At 39.9% G+C, this 19,191-nt stretch overlaps 1 protein-coding gene across 1 annotated transcript in view; it reads left to right on the forward strand.

Moving 5' to 3' along the window:
• The window catches only part of LOC123959129 (protein unc-13 homolog C-like), a 125,649-nt gene that overhangs the window by 88,776 nt on the left and 17,682 nt on the right, over positions 1 to 19,191 (forward strand). Inside the window, exons 17-24 of the mRNA XM_046033025.1 lie at positions 7,141 to 7,267; positions 8,896 to 8,992; positions 9,832 to 9,975; positions 10,217 to 10,294; positions 12,146 to 12,223; positions 16,918 to 17,006; positions 17,372 to 17,509; positions 18,779 to 18,902. Coding sequence (XP_045888981.1) covers positions 7,141 to 7,267; positions 8,896 to 8,992; positions 9,832 to 9,975; positions 10,217 to 10,294; positions 12,146 to 12,223; positions 16,918 to 17,006; positions 17,372 to 17,509; positions 18,779 to 18,902 — 875 coding nt within the window. The remainder of the gene's footprint in view (positions 1 to 7,140; positions 7,268 to 8,895; positions 8,993 to 9,831; positions 9,976 to 10,216; positions 10,295 to 12,145; positions 12,224 to 16,917; positions 17,007 to 17,371; positions 17,510 to 18,778; positions 18,903 to 19,191) is intronic.

The following is a 19,191-nucleotide window of genomic DNA, read 5'->3' on the forward strand; positions in this document are numbered from 1 at the left end:
TGAGTTTCAGATGTATAAATGTATACTTGTACCATTTTTCTTCTTGAAAAACGGTCAATTTGACCCGAATACCAGCCAAGGGTTAAACGCTTTTTCATTTTTAATGTGTCAATTCATTTGACAAAACAAAGAGGCCCCCAGGAGGCTAGACAGTATAAATAAATATGAATTGACTTACCTTCCAAAGTGACAGATTACCCATTTGAAAAAATCGGACACCTGAGCTTTACAAAATAATTACTGTCGTGGAAGGGAAGTTCTTCAGTGAGTGAAAAATGAATCATATTGAAGTTCAACAGCCTGTAATTAAGTTTTTGAGGAGGACTTGTGTTTGAAAACAACAAATGTCTGTGGGTGATAACATTTTCAACAGAAAATGTATTGGGAATTGTTAGATATAAAAAATTTAATACTATTTTCTGAACACATTCTGAAGTCAGGCAGCTTCTGCTTATTGTAGTATTTTTTAGGGCTAAAACGATTCATCGATTAAATCGATTACTAAAATGCATCGAGTCAAATTCTTTGCCTCGATGCTTCATTTAATCCATTTAACAATATAGCACACTGTTTCGCACGGACATTTATAACTATCGCGCTTACGCTGTGACCATGACGTGACCACGTGACCACAGACAAGGTAACAGTAACAGCAACTTTAGCATTTAACTGAAATCATGATTGATTGTTGAGTTGAAGGCTAGCCAAAGTAAGCTGCAGTCCTCAGCTGAAAATGTGCACACGCGCGTTTGTTGTTCTCCTTTGTGGGCCATGAGTTGTAACCTCACAGTCATGAGTTAACTGAGTGTCGGGGAGCTGCACCTTTTTACTCACCTCCAGCTCTCTCTGTAGCTCAGACAGTCCCTGCTATCTGCGTGTGCTAATCCATCCTTTCACCCAGATTCTTTGTCTTAATAATTGCTATTCTTATAATAACAAACAACAGCTGCTTCGTGTGCAGGATCTCCCATTTCACGTGTGTTTTCTTGACAAAATGTGGTTTGGAGACCAGCATCGGGTGACACAGCCGCTGTCAGCTCTGTAGTGTGTGACACCCTGTCACCGATCAGTCATGTAGTGTGAATGCCACAGCGACTTCAAGACTCTCGTCACATGACGGCAAGTTGTGTAGTCTGAACAGCATGGCCATCAGCAGACACTGAAATTCGTGTAGTCTGCATGAGCCTTGCATAGCACTCGGGTGATGTTTGTGTTTGTAAAGCAGCTGTCTGGTTGTTGGTCTGTTGATGTTGTTGGTCTGATGTTTGCTGTATGACAGACTATGAATTTCTGAAAGGACCAATAAATACCTATCACCTATAAACGTTCACAGCTGATCCCGTTAACGGGGTCAGCAAAAGTACTTCTTAAACGAGGCATTGATGAATCGTTGAAATAATCTATAGAAGCTTTGAATACTAAAATCATCATTAGCTGCAGCTCTAGTATTTTTAAAACACTGCATCTTGTGACCTAATTTCCCTCAAATTCTCTCCTATTTAGACTTCGGGCCCAGTGAATGGAAAACTACATTATTTTACTTTCATTCAGAGTGGGAAAGAAGCACATTCTGTGAAAAATGGTATTGAAGAATATTTGGCTTGCACAATTAACCATTCCATTCAGTAAATTAAGATAAGTTACACATGATACAGACCCTTGTGTGTTAAAATATATTTATATTTAATCATCTGATCTTAGACAATGGTACTTAGTCCTCTGCTGTTCCAAGAAATGTGTATTTGAATGAATATTGAAGTTCCTCTAAGGATGTATCTTAATATCTCCCTGACTTTACTCTGGTGCAACCACCATGACACTTGTAATAAATAAATATAAAATGTACATTACTTACATGAAAAATCCATGGTCTCCAGAGGATGTACTGTTCCATTTTCCATTAGCTTTCCTCTAAAAAACAAACGTTATACTTTTAGTCCTAGTATGAGTAAGGATGTAACAACTGCAAAATTGTCAATACAGTAAATTGGTGTTACTGTAAAATACAAAAAGCATAAAAAGTATACAGCACTGTATCTAACAAAGCTTAAGACTGCTCAGACTTCTTTATTAACCTTTTTCAATGCATATCCCTTCACACATGTTATGTCTAGTAAACAATACAATATCTGCAGAAAACCACAACAATGACTTTTGAGTATTTCCTTAACTTAGATGCACCAAACTTAGTTTTCTTATGTGCGTATCTCATTGATATTTTTGAAGATGGGGTTTATGTGAATCATTTAAACCTTCTACACAAACAGAAATGCATTATTTTGTATTGTATTATGTATTATAAACAGCAACAGATTCTTTTTTTGGGCAGTGGAAATGTTTTACGTAGTGTATGTACAGGTATTTGCAGTACATATATATGTGTTTGAGTAAATGTAATGTAGAAACACACATACACACCCTGCAAACACACAAACAGCAATCTCACATAACCTGGCTGGCAGCACCAAACAACACCCAAGCAACACCTGCTGACCTCTACTTTTCTGTCTCCCAACTGACCTCCATCTGCATTTAGGTGACTGTGTGTGACACTGAGGTTGTGTGCAGTCAGAGCTTAGGGCAGAAAGGTTGACACACTGTGATGGTGTGTGTATGTGTGTACGTGTGTGTCCATCCTGTATGTGTATAAGCTGCCTTGCAGTGGCAGCTCAGTTATTAAAGTGACACTGCCACAGTAGATCCCTCTGTTCAGATATTACGCAGCCTCTGCGGCAGAATAACTGCAGGTCTTCTCTAGTAAAACAACCTCAACTCAATATTCACACTGTTAAGCCACCTGCTCCTTCTGTGACACAGACTGACCAGGTGAATCCAGGTGAAACCTTAAATCCCTCTGCAATTTCAGCCATCGCAAACATAAAGGTTAGGTTTAGATGAAAGCTGTGATTCCTACCATTTTCCAGTGTTAGGCTCCAACAGAAAATAACTGCAAGGAGATGGGATCATTGTGACTTTTCATATCAGTTGTCGGCTGGAGTTTGCAAAACCTTAAACAGTGGTTCCTGGGATTTGTGAAAAGATGTTCAAATCTATACTTGCAAGTTGAACAAACTCCACTTGAAAATGGTGCTTGACTTTTCAGACACTGTTGCGAATTCTCTGATGACAGTATAGAATTTCCAAAGTTTTGTGTTTTCCGTTTTTTTTATTCTGTTTTTTTAAAGATGAATGCACATTTTGTCATCAGTGTATAATTATGTGGTGAATGAATACAATTTCAACAATTTAATTACAAAAATCTAATCAGTATCAATGAATTTAATGTATTGTTTAAAAATATACATAGAGAAATATTCAAATATATGTGCAATTATTTATCGGGATAATTCACGATGAATGCATCGTTGCAAAAACATGTACTGGGGTGGTGATGGAGCAGTGGATAAGACACACAGTGAGAGAGCTGGGTTAAATTCCCCTGTGTGACAAATCCACCAATGTATCCCTAAGCAAGACACTATTAGCTTCAGAGGTGTGCAACCTTTGATATATAGCAATTGAAAGGCTTTGGATAAAAGCGTCAGCTAAATGAATAAATGTACTGTGAATTATGCCCTATTAAATAGGTTATTACTTCACTATTGACACTTTCTTCCCACGGATCTTCTGGTGGGCAGCCTCCATATACTGCTCAAACACACACTGATAAGTGGGTCTAATGGAGGCTACTCTCACATGGGAAACACTCTACCTTGTTTACAAAGCATGACCCGATGTAGCTTTTTCACTTTTTTCAACCCAATATCTGACTTTGCCCATATAACCATTAAGTCTTCAATGAGCTTGCATCTTGACGCGGTTGCACTTCTGAGAGTTTGTTGAAGTGATGAGCTTGACGCTGAGCGCAGACTCTCTTTGATGTCACTGTGTGTGTGGAGGTCCTGAGCCCTGCCCTCGAGAGCAGAAGACAGAGGCTACATGCCTGTAATAACACCAAAACAGAGCAGTAGTTTGTTTGACTTAAGGGGTATGAAAAAAACTCTTATAATGCTAGGGGAAACTCTGTTTTTTCTAAGTTGCATCCATATTCTGGCAGATTTCACAGTATTCCTTGTTAAACAGTTGATAACATTTTTATTGTCAAATTCTGCAATTACATTTACTCATTTAGCTGACGCTTTTATCCAAAGCGACTTACAATTGCTAATTATGTCAGAGGTCTGGAGCAACGAGGGGTTAAGTGTCTTGCTCTGGGACACATTGGTGGATGGGTCACAGTTGAACCCGGGTCTCTCACACCAAAGGCATGTGTCTTATCCACTGCACCATCACCACCCCTCACCACTCCGTCTGTTATTCAGAAATCATAGGCCCCTAAGTATGTATTAAGCTGTGGTGGCTATGGCAACTATCCACTTTTTTTTTGATAGAGTATTTATCTTCACACCCACAGTTTCTGCTACACTGAAAAGTAACAGAGGTCTATCTATCCAAGACATTTTCTCAAGGGATACAAACACTGTCAGACCTTTCAGTGAAATGTGGTAAAGCACTATTGTGTTCCATGTGGTTATGCAGTCCCTCGAATGAGTAATGCTTAAGCCTAGAGACACTGATATCTACACACAACATTGCTTTTAATATAACACTCATTTTAAGTTGATTCCAATTCAAGTTCAAGTGTGTGCGCGCACATACATTCACACACATCCATGTCATTTTAATGACGTTTGAAAATGCAGGCTAACCCAGTTTCAAAAGCAGGCTTGAAGTGAGCTGCAGTAACTAATATAACAAACTGACTTGAGTTGAGTATCTCTATTCTAAAGAGTGAAATAGTGCATTGTGTATTTGAATACATTATTCACAGGTAAATATGTTAATTATACATATGTAAATATTTTCCTCTGAGCTTAGAAGGCAGTGTAGGCTGGCAGGCGATGCACTATTCATCAGAGTAAGCAAGCACCAAGGTACTTATCAGGATTAAAGCACGACAGCCCGGGTGCAACGTGTGGATTTAAATATGTCTTTGATTTGCCATGAATGCACTGTAGCTGCAACAGTGTGTGAATATGTGTGTCTTTGTTTCTTCTTCACTATGTAGAAGCACCTGCTGTAAAATGAAAAAAATATATATCGCACTCCTTTAAATTCCCTGCTTCTTTAGCCTTGTGTAAGACTTACTATCTTGTGTCCAGATATAGCCAAATCTTGTTTCAATTTAGCTGAGAAGACTGGAGACCAGACATTAGAATATGTCTCAAATATGGCCCAAGGAAGTGGGAACCTCCAGATCTGGAAAGTGCAGCCAAAGCGGAAGTGCCTTAAACTTGCATTCCTTGTAATGGCTAGCAGGGCGATTCCGCTGGATGCAAAAAGAAGTCTGATTGTATTGTAGTCAATGACAAAATGACTCTACTTCTCACTTCATTTATTCTGTCAGTAAACTCTTGAGTATATGATCTCAATCGCTAGTTTCAAGTCTTCAATACAGCATGATGTTCATTTTGGAAATTATGGTCCCATTTAAGGGCAGCACGGTGGTGCAGTGGTTAGCACTGTCGCCTCACAGCAAGAAGGTCATCCCAGGCCTTTCTGTGTGGAGTTTGCATGTTCTCCCCAAGTCCGCGTGGGTTCTCTCCGGCTTCCTCCCACAGTCCAAAGAAATGCTTAATTGGCGACTCAATATTGCAAGTAGGTGTGAATGTGTGTGTGAATGGTTGTTTGTGTATGTGTCAGCCCTGCGATGAACTGGCACTTCTCCATGGTGTACCTTGCCTATCGGTATCAACTACTACATTTCTGGTATCATGACATCCCTAGTCTCATTTATGATAATGATAAAGCAGGGTATACTAAACCAAAAATAGATATCTGAACCACAGAGAAAGGGATTGTTTGGCTAATTGCATACTGAATGAAAATGACAAAGAAAAAACTCAAAATGAGAAAGAAATGGTTGGATATAAAATTGAAACAAGACAATAAAGTGTCAGAGAGTGTGGCTAAAATTGGGGTTCAGTATCTTGCCCAAGGACACTTGCAGACTGGAGGAGCGTGAGTATAACCGAGCTTCTGATTAGTGGATGACCCGCGCTACCTCCTGAGCCGTGCTTTGTTTAAGGTTCGGTTAGCTTTTTGGTTAAGGTCAGGAGGAGACTGGTCATGGTTCAGGGAAACCACTGTTGGTAGGCGAAGGGATGCACAGTCTTTAGTGTCTGAGTAAGAAAGGCCTTCTGCCAAACCCGTGGATGTATAAAGAGCACTGAATTTAGCGTCGGAGGTGGGGCCTTGCTTTTGTCTTTTGCAAGGGTTTAATCTCTTTCACATGCGATGTTGACTTGGACACTCGTCATCTATATTCTGTTTTATCTTTGTTGCAACAACAATTGCTCCCATGATCCTCTATGCTGCCATGATGTTTCCTCATCTCCTCTTTTTCTTATCCTTCTTGTGCCATTATCTCATCTGCAGGAAAGTAGCAAAAGTAATTTAGTTGACCCACCACTGCCAGTGAAGAATTGTTTTCTCTTTCATCTCATATCCATCTTCATTGGTTCCTTTCTTTCCCCTGGTCTCTTTTTTTCTCACTCTCTCTCTTGCACCATCACCCATCTCTCCTCCAGGGGATCCCATGGAAATATTTAACTGTTCTGAAATGTCTACAGTGAGCTAGACTAAATGAATCAGCAGCCATGTCAACTAACATGAAAGTCTAATCCATTTTAGTGTCAGTTTGTTTGCAGTTATTCAAGGGCTTTCTTTCTTTTGAAGGGAGCTGGACACATTCACAGGCTCGGTTTTATTTTCCTATTCTTTGTTAGGTCAAGGCTGTATAAAATATAGCCTGTTAAAATGTAAGTTTAAATGCAATCACTTCTTTTTTTATGCTTATTAAATATTTTGACATTCCTGTTAGTGTGTGTGAGTGTGTCTATACTTGTGCTTGTGTTTTTTGGGAGGAAGAAGTTCAAAGAAACTGAGGTGCTGCTTTTTGTCCGTAGCACATCCAACACATTTACAATGTTACATCCAATTTAACTTGCTCTCTGGTCATTCCAGAGGTGTTCTTATGAGTGAGAAGTATTACAAAACAGAGTTTTAAGAATAGTGGTTTCAGTGAATGTACTGTATATTCTAACATGTGTCCTTCTCATATTTTAATCTGCATTACAGAGCATGACAAGCACCGCCTATGCAAAAGTACTGAATACATGAATCTTCACTTCAAAGTGAAATGGTTCCATAATGAGTATGTCCGTGACCTGCCGGCTTTCAAGGGTGTTCCCCCTGAGTATTCTCTGTAAGTGACCTCTCATTTTCACACACATACACGCAGAGACACATAAACATGCATACACATTACTGTGTGAACAAATGAATGCAGATACACTGTTAATGGAAATTGCGGAAAAGAGTAAATGGATAATATTAAGTGTTAAATTTTAACATAGTAGAATGTGATTACTTAGGCACAATAGAACATAACAGGCTGCTTGCGATATCCACATTGATACAAACAGAGCTACCAAAATCTAAGAGGAAAAGATTGACTGACTCAGAGCTGAGAGAAATGCAAAAGATGTCAAATTGTTCAATTGCTTCACAACAAAATATTTTTGCCTTTTAAACAAATTAAGATAAGTACAGATCATTTATTTGCTTTCACCCAGGTGTTATCACTACACATTTCTTGTTTGTGTTCATCTCTGCTGCTAAGTCTTGTCCATCTTTACAGGAAGAAGAAATTGTTTGTGTTGTTGGTATTAAAGTATTAAACTAATCAACTCAAGTAAATATCATTTACATAAATGAGACAAAAGGAGGGCCCCGAAGAAGTATTGTAAGAAGATTTGTAGTCTGATGAAAAAACTTTTCATACAAAAACATTTTATTCCTTAAGATAAGTTTAAATGCATTTAAAATTTTAAAGGAGAAAAATTCTGTAATGGTCAACAGTGTGAGCAATACATATAACACTATGAATCATGGTAGCTTAAAGGATCTGTAAAATTGTCATGTTCAAATGATCTATGCTGGCAGTTTATTTAAAAGATTCTTTAAACAAGCTGATCATAAACTGTTTACAGCCTAAAAGCATGTTTTTGTTCTTCTTTTCACATATGCCTGTTTTCCATTGTGCATGCATAATCACGTTCAGCAAAGCGAGGAAAGCTGCAATATAAACACGTGTAATGCACGCAGGGAACGCAGTGCCCTCTCTCATTCTGCCAGTCTATCCGAGTAATGACTCACCCTCCCCCTCTCCAGCACTGTCACTCAACCACCATCTCTAGCATGATTGATTCTTCCAGAGGCATTCACATCATACAAACACACACACACACACACACACACACACACACACACTTCTCCTCCGTCTGCCTGTCTCCTCTTTCTCTGTTGCCACGCCCACCTTATTTATTGGCTTTCCCTCCTGTAGCAGATGCCTTTAGCCAGAGTACAAAGCAGTTTTGGGGGGACATCCGTTGCTCTGGGTACAAGCTCTGGCACTATATTAAACAAGGAAATGGCAAAGTGAAACAGACAGAATAGCATTATTATTCCACTAACAAATGTACTTCCTTGCCCGACTCATCCGTCCCGGCCTGTCCTCTGCTGTCCTCTGCTGTCCTCTGCTTGAGCCTCGCAGTCTAATCTGTCCGCAAACTGAAACTTGATATCAAAGCCTGCATGAATTGCAGCCTTGGCCAAAACCACACTGAAATCTGCTAAATCTTTTCAGGATACCTTTTGAGGGTAATACAATTTTCATTGATCTCCCATAAGTACAATGGTCTCTCTATAATTTTTAAATAACTAAAAAGCCTTGGTCTTATTCTTATATAGTAAACCTTTACTCATCTGGTGTTTCAGACAGTGATGATTATGACTTGACCCTCCAATGATAGAAGGGTTTTCTTTTTTTAGGTGGTTTGAGCCATTTGTCATTCAGTGGCTTGATGAGAACGAGGATGTTGCCATGGATTTCCTCAATGGAGCACTGGAAAGGGACAAGAAAGATGGAGTGAGTAGAGCATTGAATTATTTTTTTCAATATGTAACTTAATATTTAACCAATCAAGCCAATTAAGACTGCTTTATTGTTTACACGAACAGCCTGATAAGACTGAATTTACCTCTTGAGGAAGACGGTGTGGCGGATAAAGGACATTTCACCCAGTCAAAAACACTCCTCACCCAGAGACATCACAATTAAAATTTGATAAAAACAGGAAACAAAACATGATTTTCAGGGCAGTAAAAGGCACAGAGGGATATTAGGCAATAACGAGAGGAAATGAGTGTAAGCTTCACAAAACAAGTTTGGCACAGAAATTACTTCAATATAGTGATGTACCTTCACACATTTTGTGTGAATCTGTGTTCAAATGTGTCTAAATGAAGGGGTACAAATTTGTTATGATGCTTATTGCAGCTAAACACAAAACAGAATTGCATAAAGTTAAAATGTTTTGAACTGAATAGTAAAGCATTTTAATCATTTTATTCTTTGCCCTCTATAATGTCAGTACTACAGTAAAAAACAGCAATATTGTTTTATGTCTTCTGTGGTGCTGTACGTGTTTTTTAGAATAGGGAGGAGAAGTTTAAAATGTGTAGGTGTTTACCAATTTGTGCGCTGTGCAATATGGGTGTATGATCCATTTTTGTGTGGGTTTTTTGGGGCTTAATTAAATGTTGTCTTTACTGTCTCACTGTTATTAGGTGCTTAAATGTCTTAAGATTGTATCGTATTCTACATCTGTCCCTTCTTCTCTTTTCCTTCCCTTCTCTTTCTCCCAACCACTCCATCACTCCCTCTAACCTCATGTCCCTCTCTCTTCCTCTTTTTGCCCACGACAGTTCCAGCAAACCTCAGAGCACGCCCTCTTTTCCTGTTCAGTGGTCGACGTGTTCACTCAACTAAACCAGAGTTTTGAGATTATCAAGAAGCTGGAGTGTCCAAACCCACAGGCTCTGGCTCACTTCATGTGCCGCTTTGCGAAGGTCAGGTTCTTTAGAATGGTCCCGCACCGAACCCTTAATACTCCTGTGGGGAGTAATAACTCACAGTTAAAGAGTTTGCCATTGACCTAAGGAGACTCGGTGGCATATTGATTCTGTTTGATATTCTCTTGTTATTAGGTTGTGACTCCTTTAGATTTTTTCAATGAGTCCCAGCAATTCAATAATATAATATAACAGCAAACAAACTGCAATTATAAAACTGTCTCTCTCCCCCCTACAGACTATCAACAAAGTTCTTCTGCAATATGCTGCAATCATATCCAAGGACTTTCCTTTGCATTTGACTAAGGAGAATGTGGTAAGCGCTCACTCAAAGTCCGCAAATTATTATTTTTTTATTATTTATTTATGGTAAGTCAGATGATGGTGTTTCCATGATGACGGTCTCTAACAGCGGTTTGCATGGAGACCATGCGGAAAATGTTTCCGATAGCAACATAGTCTGTTCTACACTGAGCTCTGCCCTGTCCTCTGTAATGCACTTAACAACGTGTCTCTATTAACCAAGATGCAATTTTTCATCTCACAGCCCTTAGCTGATAGGGAAAAGTCATTGGTATTTTCTGGGCTCTCTGTCCATTGTTTAATGTGATGGATGACAAAATGCAGAGCCTTCTGAGTGGTCTAATTATCCACACAGGTCTTTCAAGTTGAAGTGAGAGATAACACAAAGGGTACTAGCAGAGGAGGCAGATGTTTCTTTACAGTGTTGACAGGCTCATTACAATTGTCCTAGAGAAAACACAAAATATCCCTCCTCAAGCCAGGACTGAACAGACGTATGAAGGAAAAAAGGAAATATGAGGCAGATGGAGTTGTACAGTGGCAGGATTACATCAAATTAAAACTAATCTCTAATTTGTTAGATGTTACATATATAGCATATGAGCTGCATCATAGGGATTTTTAACAAGAACATACTGTCTGTCTGTCTTTGCCACTAACAAAGATGAGGATCTAGAGCAGCAGTTCCCAACTTGTGTGGGACTCCTTAAGTCAAATCAGTGTCCCCTTGTGACCCCTGGTCGACATGGTGTCGACATGAGTTGTTAAAGGTTTGCTTTTGCATCACTTTACTTTTTCAAAAACCTAAATGGGAAAAGTATAAAATATTTTATTTAAGAAAAACACAAATAAGACAAAAGTTACAATAATCGTGTGTAATAAAATTATTTTTGAATACCCTCAGATTTATCTTGGCACCCCTCGGGGCATCCCCAGGTTGGGAACCACTGGTCTAGAAGACTTGTTTTTGCAAACATAGTGTTGATATGAATACATTTGTTGATATACTGTAGATAATAATTGCAGACAAACTTGTTAGCTTAGCATCATCCTATTCAAACGTCGTTATCCCCGTAAGACTACCAATAGCTGTCTTTTTAGTCCTCTTTGGTATCAGCAGTCCTTACAAAGCAAAGCAAGCCCTGGCATTTAACTGATAGGTGATCCAAAACTCAGCCTCTATCAAGCTAGAAATCTGTAGCTAAGGGAAATCTCCATTGCTTTTATTCAGATTCAGATCTAATCACTCCCATACAATTACGCTCATAAATCTAGTAGTGAGCAAACCGTTATGTGCTGCCGCAGAGACACTATTGGCTCCTTTGTGCATTGAAAGACACTAATCATCCTCCTGTGGGGCGCAGAATTATCATTTTAGTACTATCCATTACCACTATCATAATTTTTTGGCATTGTATTTTGTTGTTTTTTAGGCAGATAAGGTACATAATATGTCACTGATTGAAAACTCAGTCTCCATAAAAAGCAGTGTGATTAATGTCTGTCATCTATTAAAGTTGTTGTGGAGCTGAGAATCGATAATGCCTGACATATTCAGTGCAGACATTTCTCTCCCTGTTGTATTATGTATTACATTTCCCTGCTGATTGTCGATGTCGTGCAGAAAACCTTGCATCTCTGTATAGATGATTTGTCAGGAAATCAAAACTGATGGATTTGACTGTTATTGCCTGTTTGATGTTTTGCAATGTGCCTTCAATTGTATGGGCTAGTCCCAAGCTCACAAACTGTTACAGTACAATGTCAGTAGCTGTAAATAAATGAATACATTTAAAAATAAAGGAAATTTAGTACAGTACTGTAAAAAAAAAATCTAATCGTATTAATTATTGTACTTTTACAGCCCTGCATCCTCCTCAACAACATTCAGCAGCTCCGTGTCCAACTGGAGAAGATGTTTGAGTCCATGGGTGGCAAACAGGTCTGAACCAACCTACATGTATCTGTCTGCTATGTGTGTGTGCAGTTTTGAGGCAATTCACTTTCACTTCAATTGAGATTATATTTTCTCTAATTTTTTGGGGGGCATATAATTTATGAATATTAAATCACAATGCAATACTGCATTAATCTGCGTCCTCCCACTGAAAGGTCAAACCACAAGGTTAGCTGAAGAACAGCGTCTTCAGGGGCTTCGAAGGATTCATTGTCATGCTCAAGGACACTTCAGCAGAGTTGATGCCAGTTAAAATGGAGTCTTTAACCTCCATCCTCAGATCAGCACTCTGCTGTGAAATAAATGCTGTGTCATGATTATGTAAATGATTATTTCAGATGACATTTACATGAAGTGAAAGTGAATTGATCCCAACAGCGTTGTTCTGTAATCCGTCCCTCAGTTCTGTACTTAACCATCTAATAGACTAATCTGACATGTAGTTTAGTTTGATAATATCCTTCTTTTCAACTTCTAACTCCACAAAAGTTCCTCACTTACTTCTTTTGTACTCCATCATTATTTCCCCACCTCTAATCCCTCTTGTGTACAACACGTGTTGCCTTTGTGTAAATACTGAGTTAAAACCCCATAACACTGTGTGTTGGGTTTGCAACACCTTTGAATATTTTCCCTGTCAGTCTGTCAGTCTAACCTGAGAAGCAGCAGCCACTGCTTCTTATGACTTACACGCATGTTTCTCTCCAGTATCTAATGCCTGTCTTGCCTTGCGTTTTGTCTCCTGTCGTTGTGTCTCCTGTTTCCCCCCCATTTCCTTTCTGTGCTCTCTCTCTCTCTGTATCCAGGAGGAGGGGGTTGTGTCCTTCTGTAAGGTGTGTGAAATAGGACTCGTCAACACCCCTTCCCACCATTTACTGAATGATATGAAAAGCACGCCCCCTCCCCCCTGTGCCTCCCCACCACCCCTCACGCTCCTATGCTTCTCCCCCCCCCCCCCCCCCAACACCTCCAGCAGCATGTGCCACAGAGCATACGGAATCGGAATTACCCATCACCCCTCTGGACAGGCTGCTCGAGCTCACCATCCCCAGCGCTCAGGGGATAGTGGCTCAACCCACCCGATCTCATCTTTATTTTTAGCTTGCTATTTTTTATGTCTGCCACTTCTCTATCCATGGCTACTATAGAAGTGAGATATTTATTTTAGTTTTTTTCCCCCACCCCCTGCCCCCAACGCAAATAGCAAAGTCAGAGACTCACCGAGTTACTGGCTGTTTTTGATCATTTCTATCCATTCCCCAGGCGGCATCCACAAAATGCTTCAAACTGGATTTTTCAGACCGTGTTTAATGAGCTTCTCAAACACTTACAAATCTCTCCAGCTGTGCCCTCGGCTGAGGTGCTGCTACCTCCCCACAGTTAGCAGATCAAGACCTGGATCACTCCCAGGCCATTATTGTCTGAAAAATAATGACACCAGAAGCTTTAAAATCCTTTCAGAAAGTAAAATTATGGATATTCATTGTTAATGGACACTCAGGTTTATCTTTAAGAACATCTTCAATGATTTCTCTTGAATACAAATTATACAACCATGGTGTATTTCAGGTAAAAGTTTGCCTTTAGCTTCCTCTGTGCACAGTAGCCTATTCAATACAGAATTGTTTCCTATCAGCAATTAACTCCCAGAGAGCCGATGTAATTACCAAGGGCTGTTATCATAGCATTACCAATAATGCTATGTGCCCACATTTATGGAATCATCATGGACTGATCTCCCCAGATTGGTATCATGCTTTATTTTGGGTGTTTTATTATTTAGAGATGGTGGTTTATTAAAGCTTTATTTACTTGGCACTGTTTAGAACAAACTATGTTTTGGAATAACAACCTGTCAGTGAGTAGATATTGTATTGTTGAAACAGGCAAAGGGGAGCAAAGCTGGGCTGCTGTTGATAGGCTGTCAGCCAGAGAGCTTGTACACTCTGAATGTCCGTCAGTGTTGAGTGAAACTAGCTGCCATGGAGGAGCCAGGTGCTCCATTGTTTCCAAAGTTGATGTTTCTTTTGCAAAAAGCTGAATTAAAATAGTACAAAATGTTGTCAGTCACTTAGTGCTATAACTTCATAAGAATTTCTTTGTGGTACTATTGGTACACATATTGACAACTTAAACTAGTTTCTGACAGTGCAAAAGTAAAATAAAGACATCAGACACATGATCTATTCCTAGTACCTAATACACGTTTATAAGAATAACACAACATTTTATCCCATTTCTGGGCTACACCAAGACCTTTCAGTACACAAATCTTTGATATTTCCAAACTACAGAGGTGCCTCACTTGGCAAGTCAATGAAAAGTCTTCGACTACCCTTGAACAAAGGTTTTTCTGACAGGAATGCAGTCTTCAGTTTAAAGAGGTCTTATTATGCTTTTTGGCTTTTTCCCTTTCTTTATTGAGTTATATACCTTTTTAGTGCATATAATACATTTGCAAAGTGAAAAAGCCCAAAGCCCAGCCCAAAAGGAGTTCCCATCTCCCACAGAAAACACTGCTCTGAACTGCCTGAATACAGCTTGTTTGTATTCCAGCCATTTACTTCTGCTTTCTTGTGACGTCACAGCAAAACACGCGTCATAATGCTCGCCAAGCGGCTTCCAAACACTAGCTACCCTTCAGGCACTCAATGGACATAAAATTGCTAATGTAATGTAGAGAAAGGATGAAAGATAACTTTGTTGCAGATAATAACTCACCCCTCTGAAACTCTTGCTCCAGTCCATGTTGCCGGCTTTTCAGGGCCTGCCCTACACTGCTTCTGATTGTCTAGTAGTCCTTAACTAGGCACTGCACATGTGCAACTTCCAACAAAGATCTTGTAGAGGCGAGATGCATCACTCCGTAGCTAAAACGGAGCTTTCAACACACAGGGTGAAAAGAGGTGCTCCAGCAATGTGCAATATGACAAAAATATGGCGTTTTTTGAAAATTAAACCTTCTAAACCTGTTCTGGTACAACCCCTAAGTAAAATTATGAATCTGAAAATGAGCATAATTTGACCACTTTAAACATTTGACTGCAGCATCATGATCCACACTGAGTGAGAAAGGAATTTTCTCCTTTCAGGATGCGACAGGTGCCTCGGTTTATCTAAAAGTGGGGTGAATTTCCTGTGCCAAAATTGCCATTAAGACACAGTGTTCTTGAAAAAAACAACAACCTGAGAATCTCAATTTCAGAGACTGCCAGGCTGCAGATTACAGGCCCAGTCTAAAACTTTCCCCAAGCCAAGGGAAACTGATTAAAGACCAAAGCCTACAGGCCTACAGAAGAGATGTTATCCGTTACTCAAACAGTAAAATAACAACGCTATGGGCAATTTTCTCTGTGACAGAAAAATCTTGCATGCTGCAGTCCTTTCCATTGAGGTGTCAGCAGTATGAACATGTGTGTGTATATTAAAAGACACACGCACACATATATAAATCTATCCCGTTTGCAGATAGAGGCATGTCTGCAGAATAACAATATCTATAAAGGGTTTAAAGTACACATCCACTTCCCCGCCATTAGAATGTGTGCGATGAGCGACTCCATGGCTAAGCTTATCAGGTCTAGTGTGACGATCCGTTATGCATGTGGTGCGGTGCCTGGCCTCACACATCCATCTCAGGCACTGAGCCTCAGCGACGTGTCCTCCACCCTCATCCAAAACATTAATATTTCGACATTTGTACAATTGCGAACGTAATTCATAAGCACTGAGACAAACATTGATACAGATGCACTCACTCATGCAGTTACTGACACACAAAGACACACACACACGCACGCACGCACGCACGCACAGCACAGCACAGCACAGCACAGCACATCTATCTGCAAATATCTGTCCATGCATCTTCTCAGAACATTCTCCAGTACACAGATGCACAACCATCACATGCACATGCATAAATATGGTGCCACAGAAATCCAACACATGCCATGCATGGGCACATCCTATATACAGTACATGCTGTGAATATATTTTGCAAATGTGTTTGTGTAGGCTGGTACTGAAAATTGTTCATTGCAATGTCATGTCTGATTTGTCAATACATTATACTGTAGATATTTAGGCACATAGTACATGGATTTAAGAGGCTTGTAGCAAAGTATAGTCACTGATATTAATCTAGTTAGACCATTATCTCCTGAATAATAAGCACACTTGACCAGTATATTCCCCTACAGCAACAATTTTCCTCCTGTACAGAAAAAGTCAGTCTGAGGATTAGAGTATCAGAACATCTGTAGATACAAGGATTTATGTATATATGACAGTAAGCTTGATTCCCCTGAGATGTAACGAGGCTGCCTGACGGCATACTCTCTCTACTGTAACTCATGTAGCAGTGCACAAAAATCCCTTCCTTCCCTTTTGAGACGACTAGCTGGCTGCTTCTTTGCTGACACCATGTCTCATGACTCGGCAAGCAGTCATCATTGCAGTGCTCGGAGGTGAGCCGGCTATTTGTATTCAGAACGTCGCTCGGCACAGATGGCAGGCACAATGAGTGGGAGGCCACTAGTGAGGCAGGTTACCTCTCCTCTGTGCCTGTCGTCTCCCCCACCCCAGCACCCCCACCCAAGTTTAGGCAGAGATTCTAGTCAGTGTGGGCTAGAGTATGAAGTGTAATGATGTAGTAACTGTCTGCCTTCCACTGACAGCTGGATGCAGAGGCCAGTGATCTGCTAAAGGAGCTGCAGAATAAGCTCAACACGGTGCTGGATGAACTCAGCGGAGTGTTTGGCTGCAGGTGAGCATTAGTGTGACTCAGCGTGTGTCTGTGTGGGATCATTTTCATTAAGGTTAACGTCTCCATTCACATCTTGTTCTGTCAAAGAAATTGTACTACAAGAACTGCTTAGTTATTGACAGACTTTTGTGTACATAACTGACTCGAGCTCTTGCTGTGCACCATGCTCAGTGAGCACAGCAAGTTGCTCAGTGAGCACAGCAAGTTGCTAAACATTTCAGCTTGAACAAAAGACACCCATGTGAATATCTTTTCAATAATCTAATAGGAACAGCTGGAGTGAAGTTAGCTCACTGCTCCTGCCTAAAATATGGGACCTAGTAACAAAGGATTTCAAGGATTGTTGTTTTTTTGCCATCACACAGTTTCAAACCTGTGATCGAGGACTGTGTGAAGCAGATGAACCAGGAGCTGGTTCAGATGAAAGGTTCAGCCAAAGGGAGTAACGCTGCCATGGATGCAGAGACTGTCCTGCGGCCACTTATGGACCTTCTGGATAAAAAGTGGGTATATACTGTCTTCCATAAGTGCCAACCTCTTTAAGAAACCATTTGAAAGTCATTAATTCAATATTTAATAGACTCAGCCACCCATTGCCATCACATTTGAGAGTTTTGACCTTAAGGTGTTGTCAGAATAGGATTTCGCCTGGAGAAATTTACTCGCGTGGTGTGACAAAAAGCTTACAGGACAGGTGGCCAACTACACCCTTTAGCAACCTCTACCCACTCATGTGTAAGGGGGCGGGGCATGGCTTGGGGGTAGAGCTGCCTGAACCCCTAACCACTCCTCATGAGTCCATAGTCCTTTTACCATGCCCATTCCTCGGGGAACTTAAAGTCTCAGGTTTATTGCATTTCAATTGGTTTTGTTTTTTTATTTGTTTAATTGCAATGTGTTAGGGACCACTAAATACCAAAATAAACTCCTACATTGCTACTTAATGATGATCCTGTCATATATACAGCTCATGTGTCAAAATCTAGTTTTAAGAGCTTTATTGATTTATTTGAAGAAACAGGTACTGACTGCTGTCAGTAGTGTCAGTCTAGTGAATGTAGAATAGAAAACCAACTTCTCAGTCATGGTTGCTCAAACATTGATCTGTTGACTATTTCTGTTTGGTGAGTTTTTGACTTGCAATATTAGTTTGCTTTCTGAATGGGTAACTAAGCTGCTTTGACCAGAGCCATGTAAATACTGAACTATAATAACAATGTTTCTGACCTAACAATTTTTTAAATTGTATGGACATACAGTAAATTGATCATTCTTTTATCAGATTGATCAGTAACAACACAGAGCTCATGAAATGAATACAGCCAAATAATAATCATTAGCATTTTACATTTGTTTTCAGAAAGAAAGAGACCAACATATCTGTGAATGTCTATTAACTCAACCTAGGGACTGTATTTACTTCTGTGGTAAAAGAACCATAGTGATGATGTGGTTCAGCTGAGCTCTGGGAATCGCTCTCAACCATATGTCAAAGCAACATTTAGGCCAATGGGGTATTACAGGGAATCCTCTTAATGATATGGAAATACCAAAAGCTTCCTCCTGTCTCTGAGACCCTGCTTGCTTGCACAATAGGGTGAGATTAAGGCATAAAGCGGCTGCATTCATTCTATGAATCACAGGTGTTTTTCTTTATTTAATCATATTATGTATGAAGACATCATCACTTGGAGCCTTCAGCCATGTCCCAGTTTGACACTGGTGCTTTTGACTGTTGACCTGATAAATGCCCTTCTTTTGCTGGTTTGCAGTTTGATGTTATTTGCCAAGATTTGTGAGAAGACTGTGTTGAAACGAGTCCTCAAAGAGCTGTGGAAAATTGTGCTGAATACAATCGAGAGAACAATTGTTCTGCCTCCGTTGAATGACCAGAGTGTGAGTTTGATTAATTATCTGTCTCTTTCCCTTTTCTGTTACTCTTTTATCTCATGCCTTGCCCTCCACCTCCCTCCTCTTCTCCACCTGTCTCTCTCTCATTTCTTCCATCTGTTCTCTCCCTCATAACACACACATTACTGTACATGAGATGAAACAACATGGCTAACATCTCTAAATCTTCACACACGTGGAGTGTATTTTTAAGAGCCAGGTTGACGTTTTTTATCTCAGGAATATCTTATTTACAGGTTGTTGGTTTTATTGTCGATGGAAACATGAAAGTGCA

The sequence above is a fragment of the Micropterus dolomieu genome, linkage group LG20 (assembly GCF_021292245.1).
Source record: "Micropterus dolomieu isolate WLL.071019.BEF.003 ecotype Adirondacks linkage group LG20, ASM2129224v1, whole genome shotgun sequence".
Classification (NCBI taxonomy): Eukaryota; Metazoa; Chordata; class Actinopteri; order Centrarchiformes; family Centrarchidae; genus Micropterus; species Micropterus dolomieu.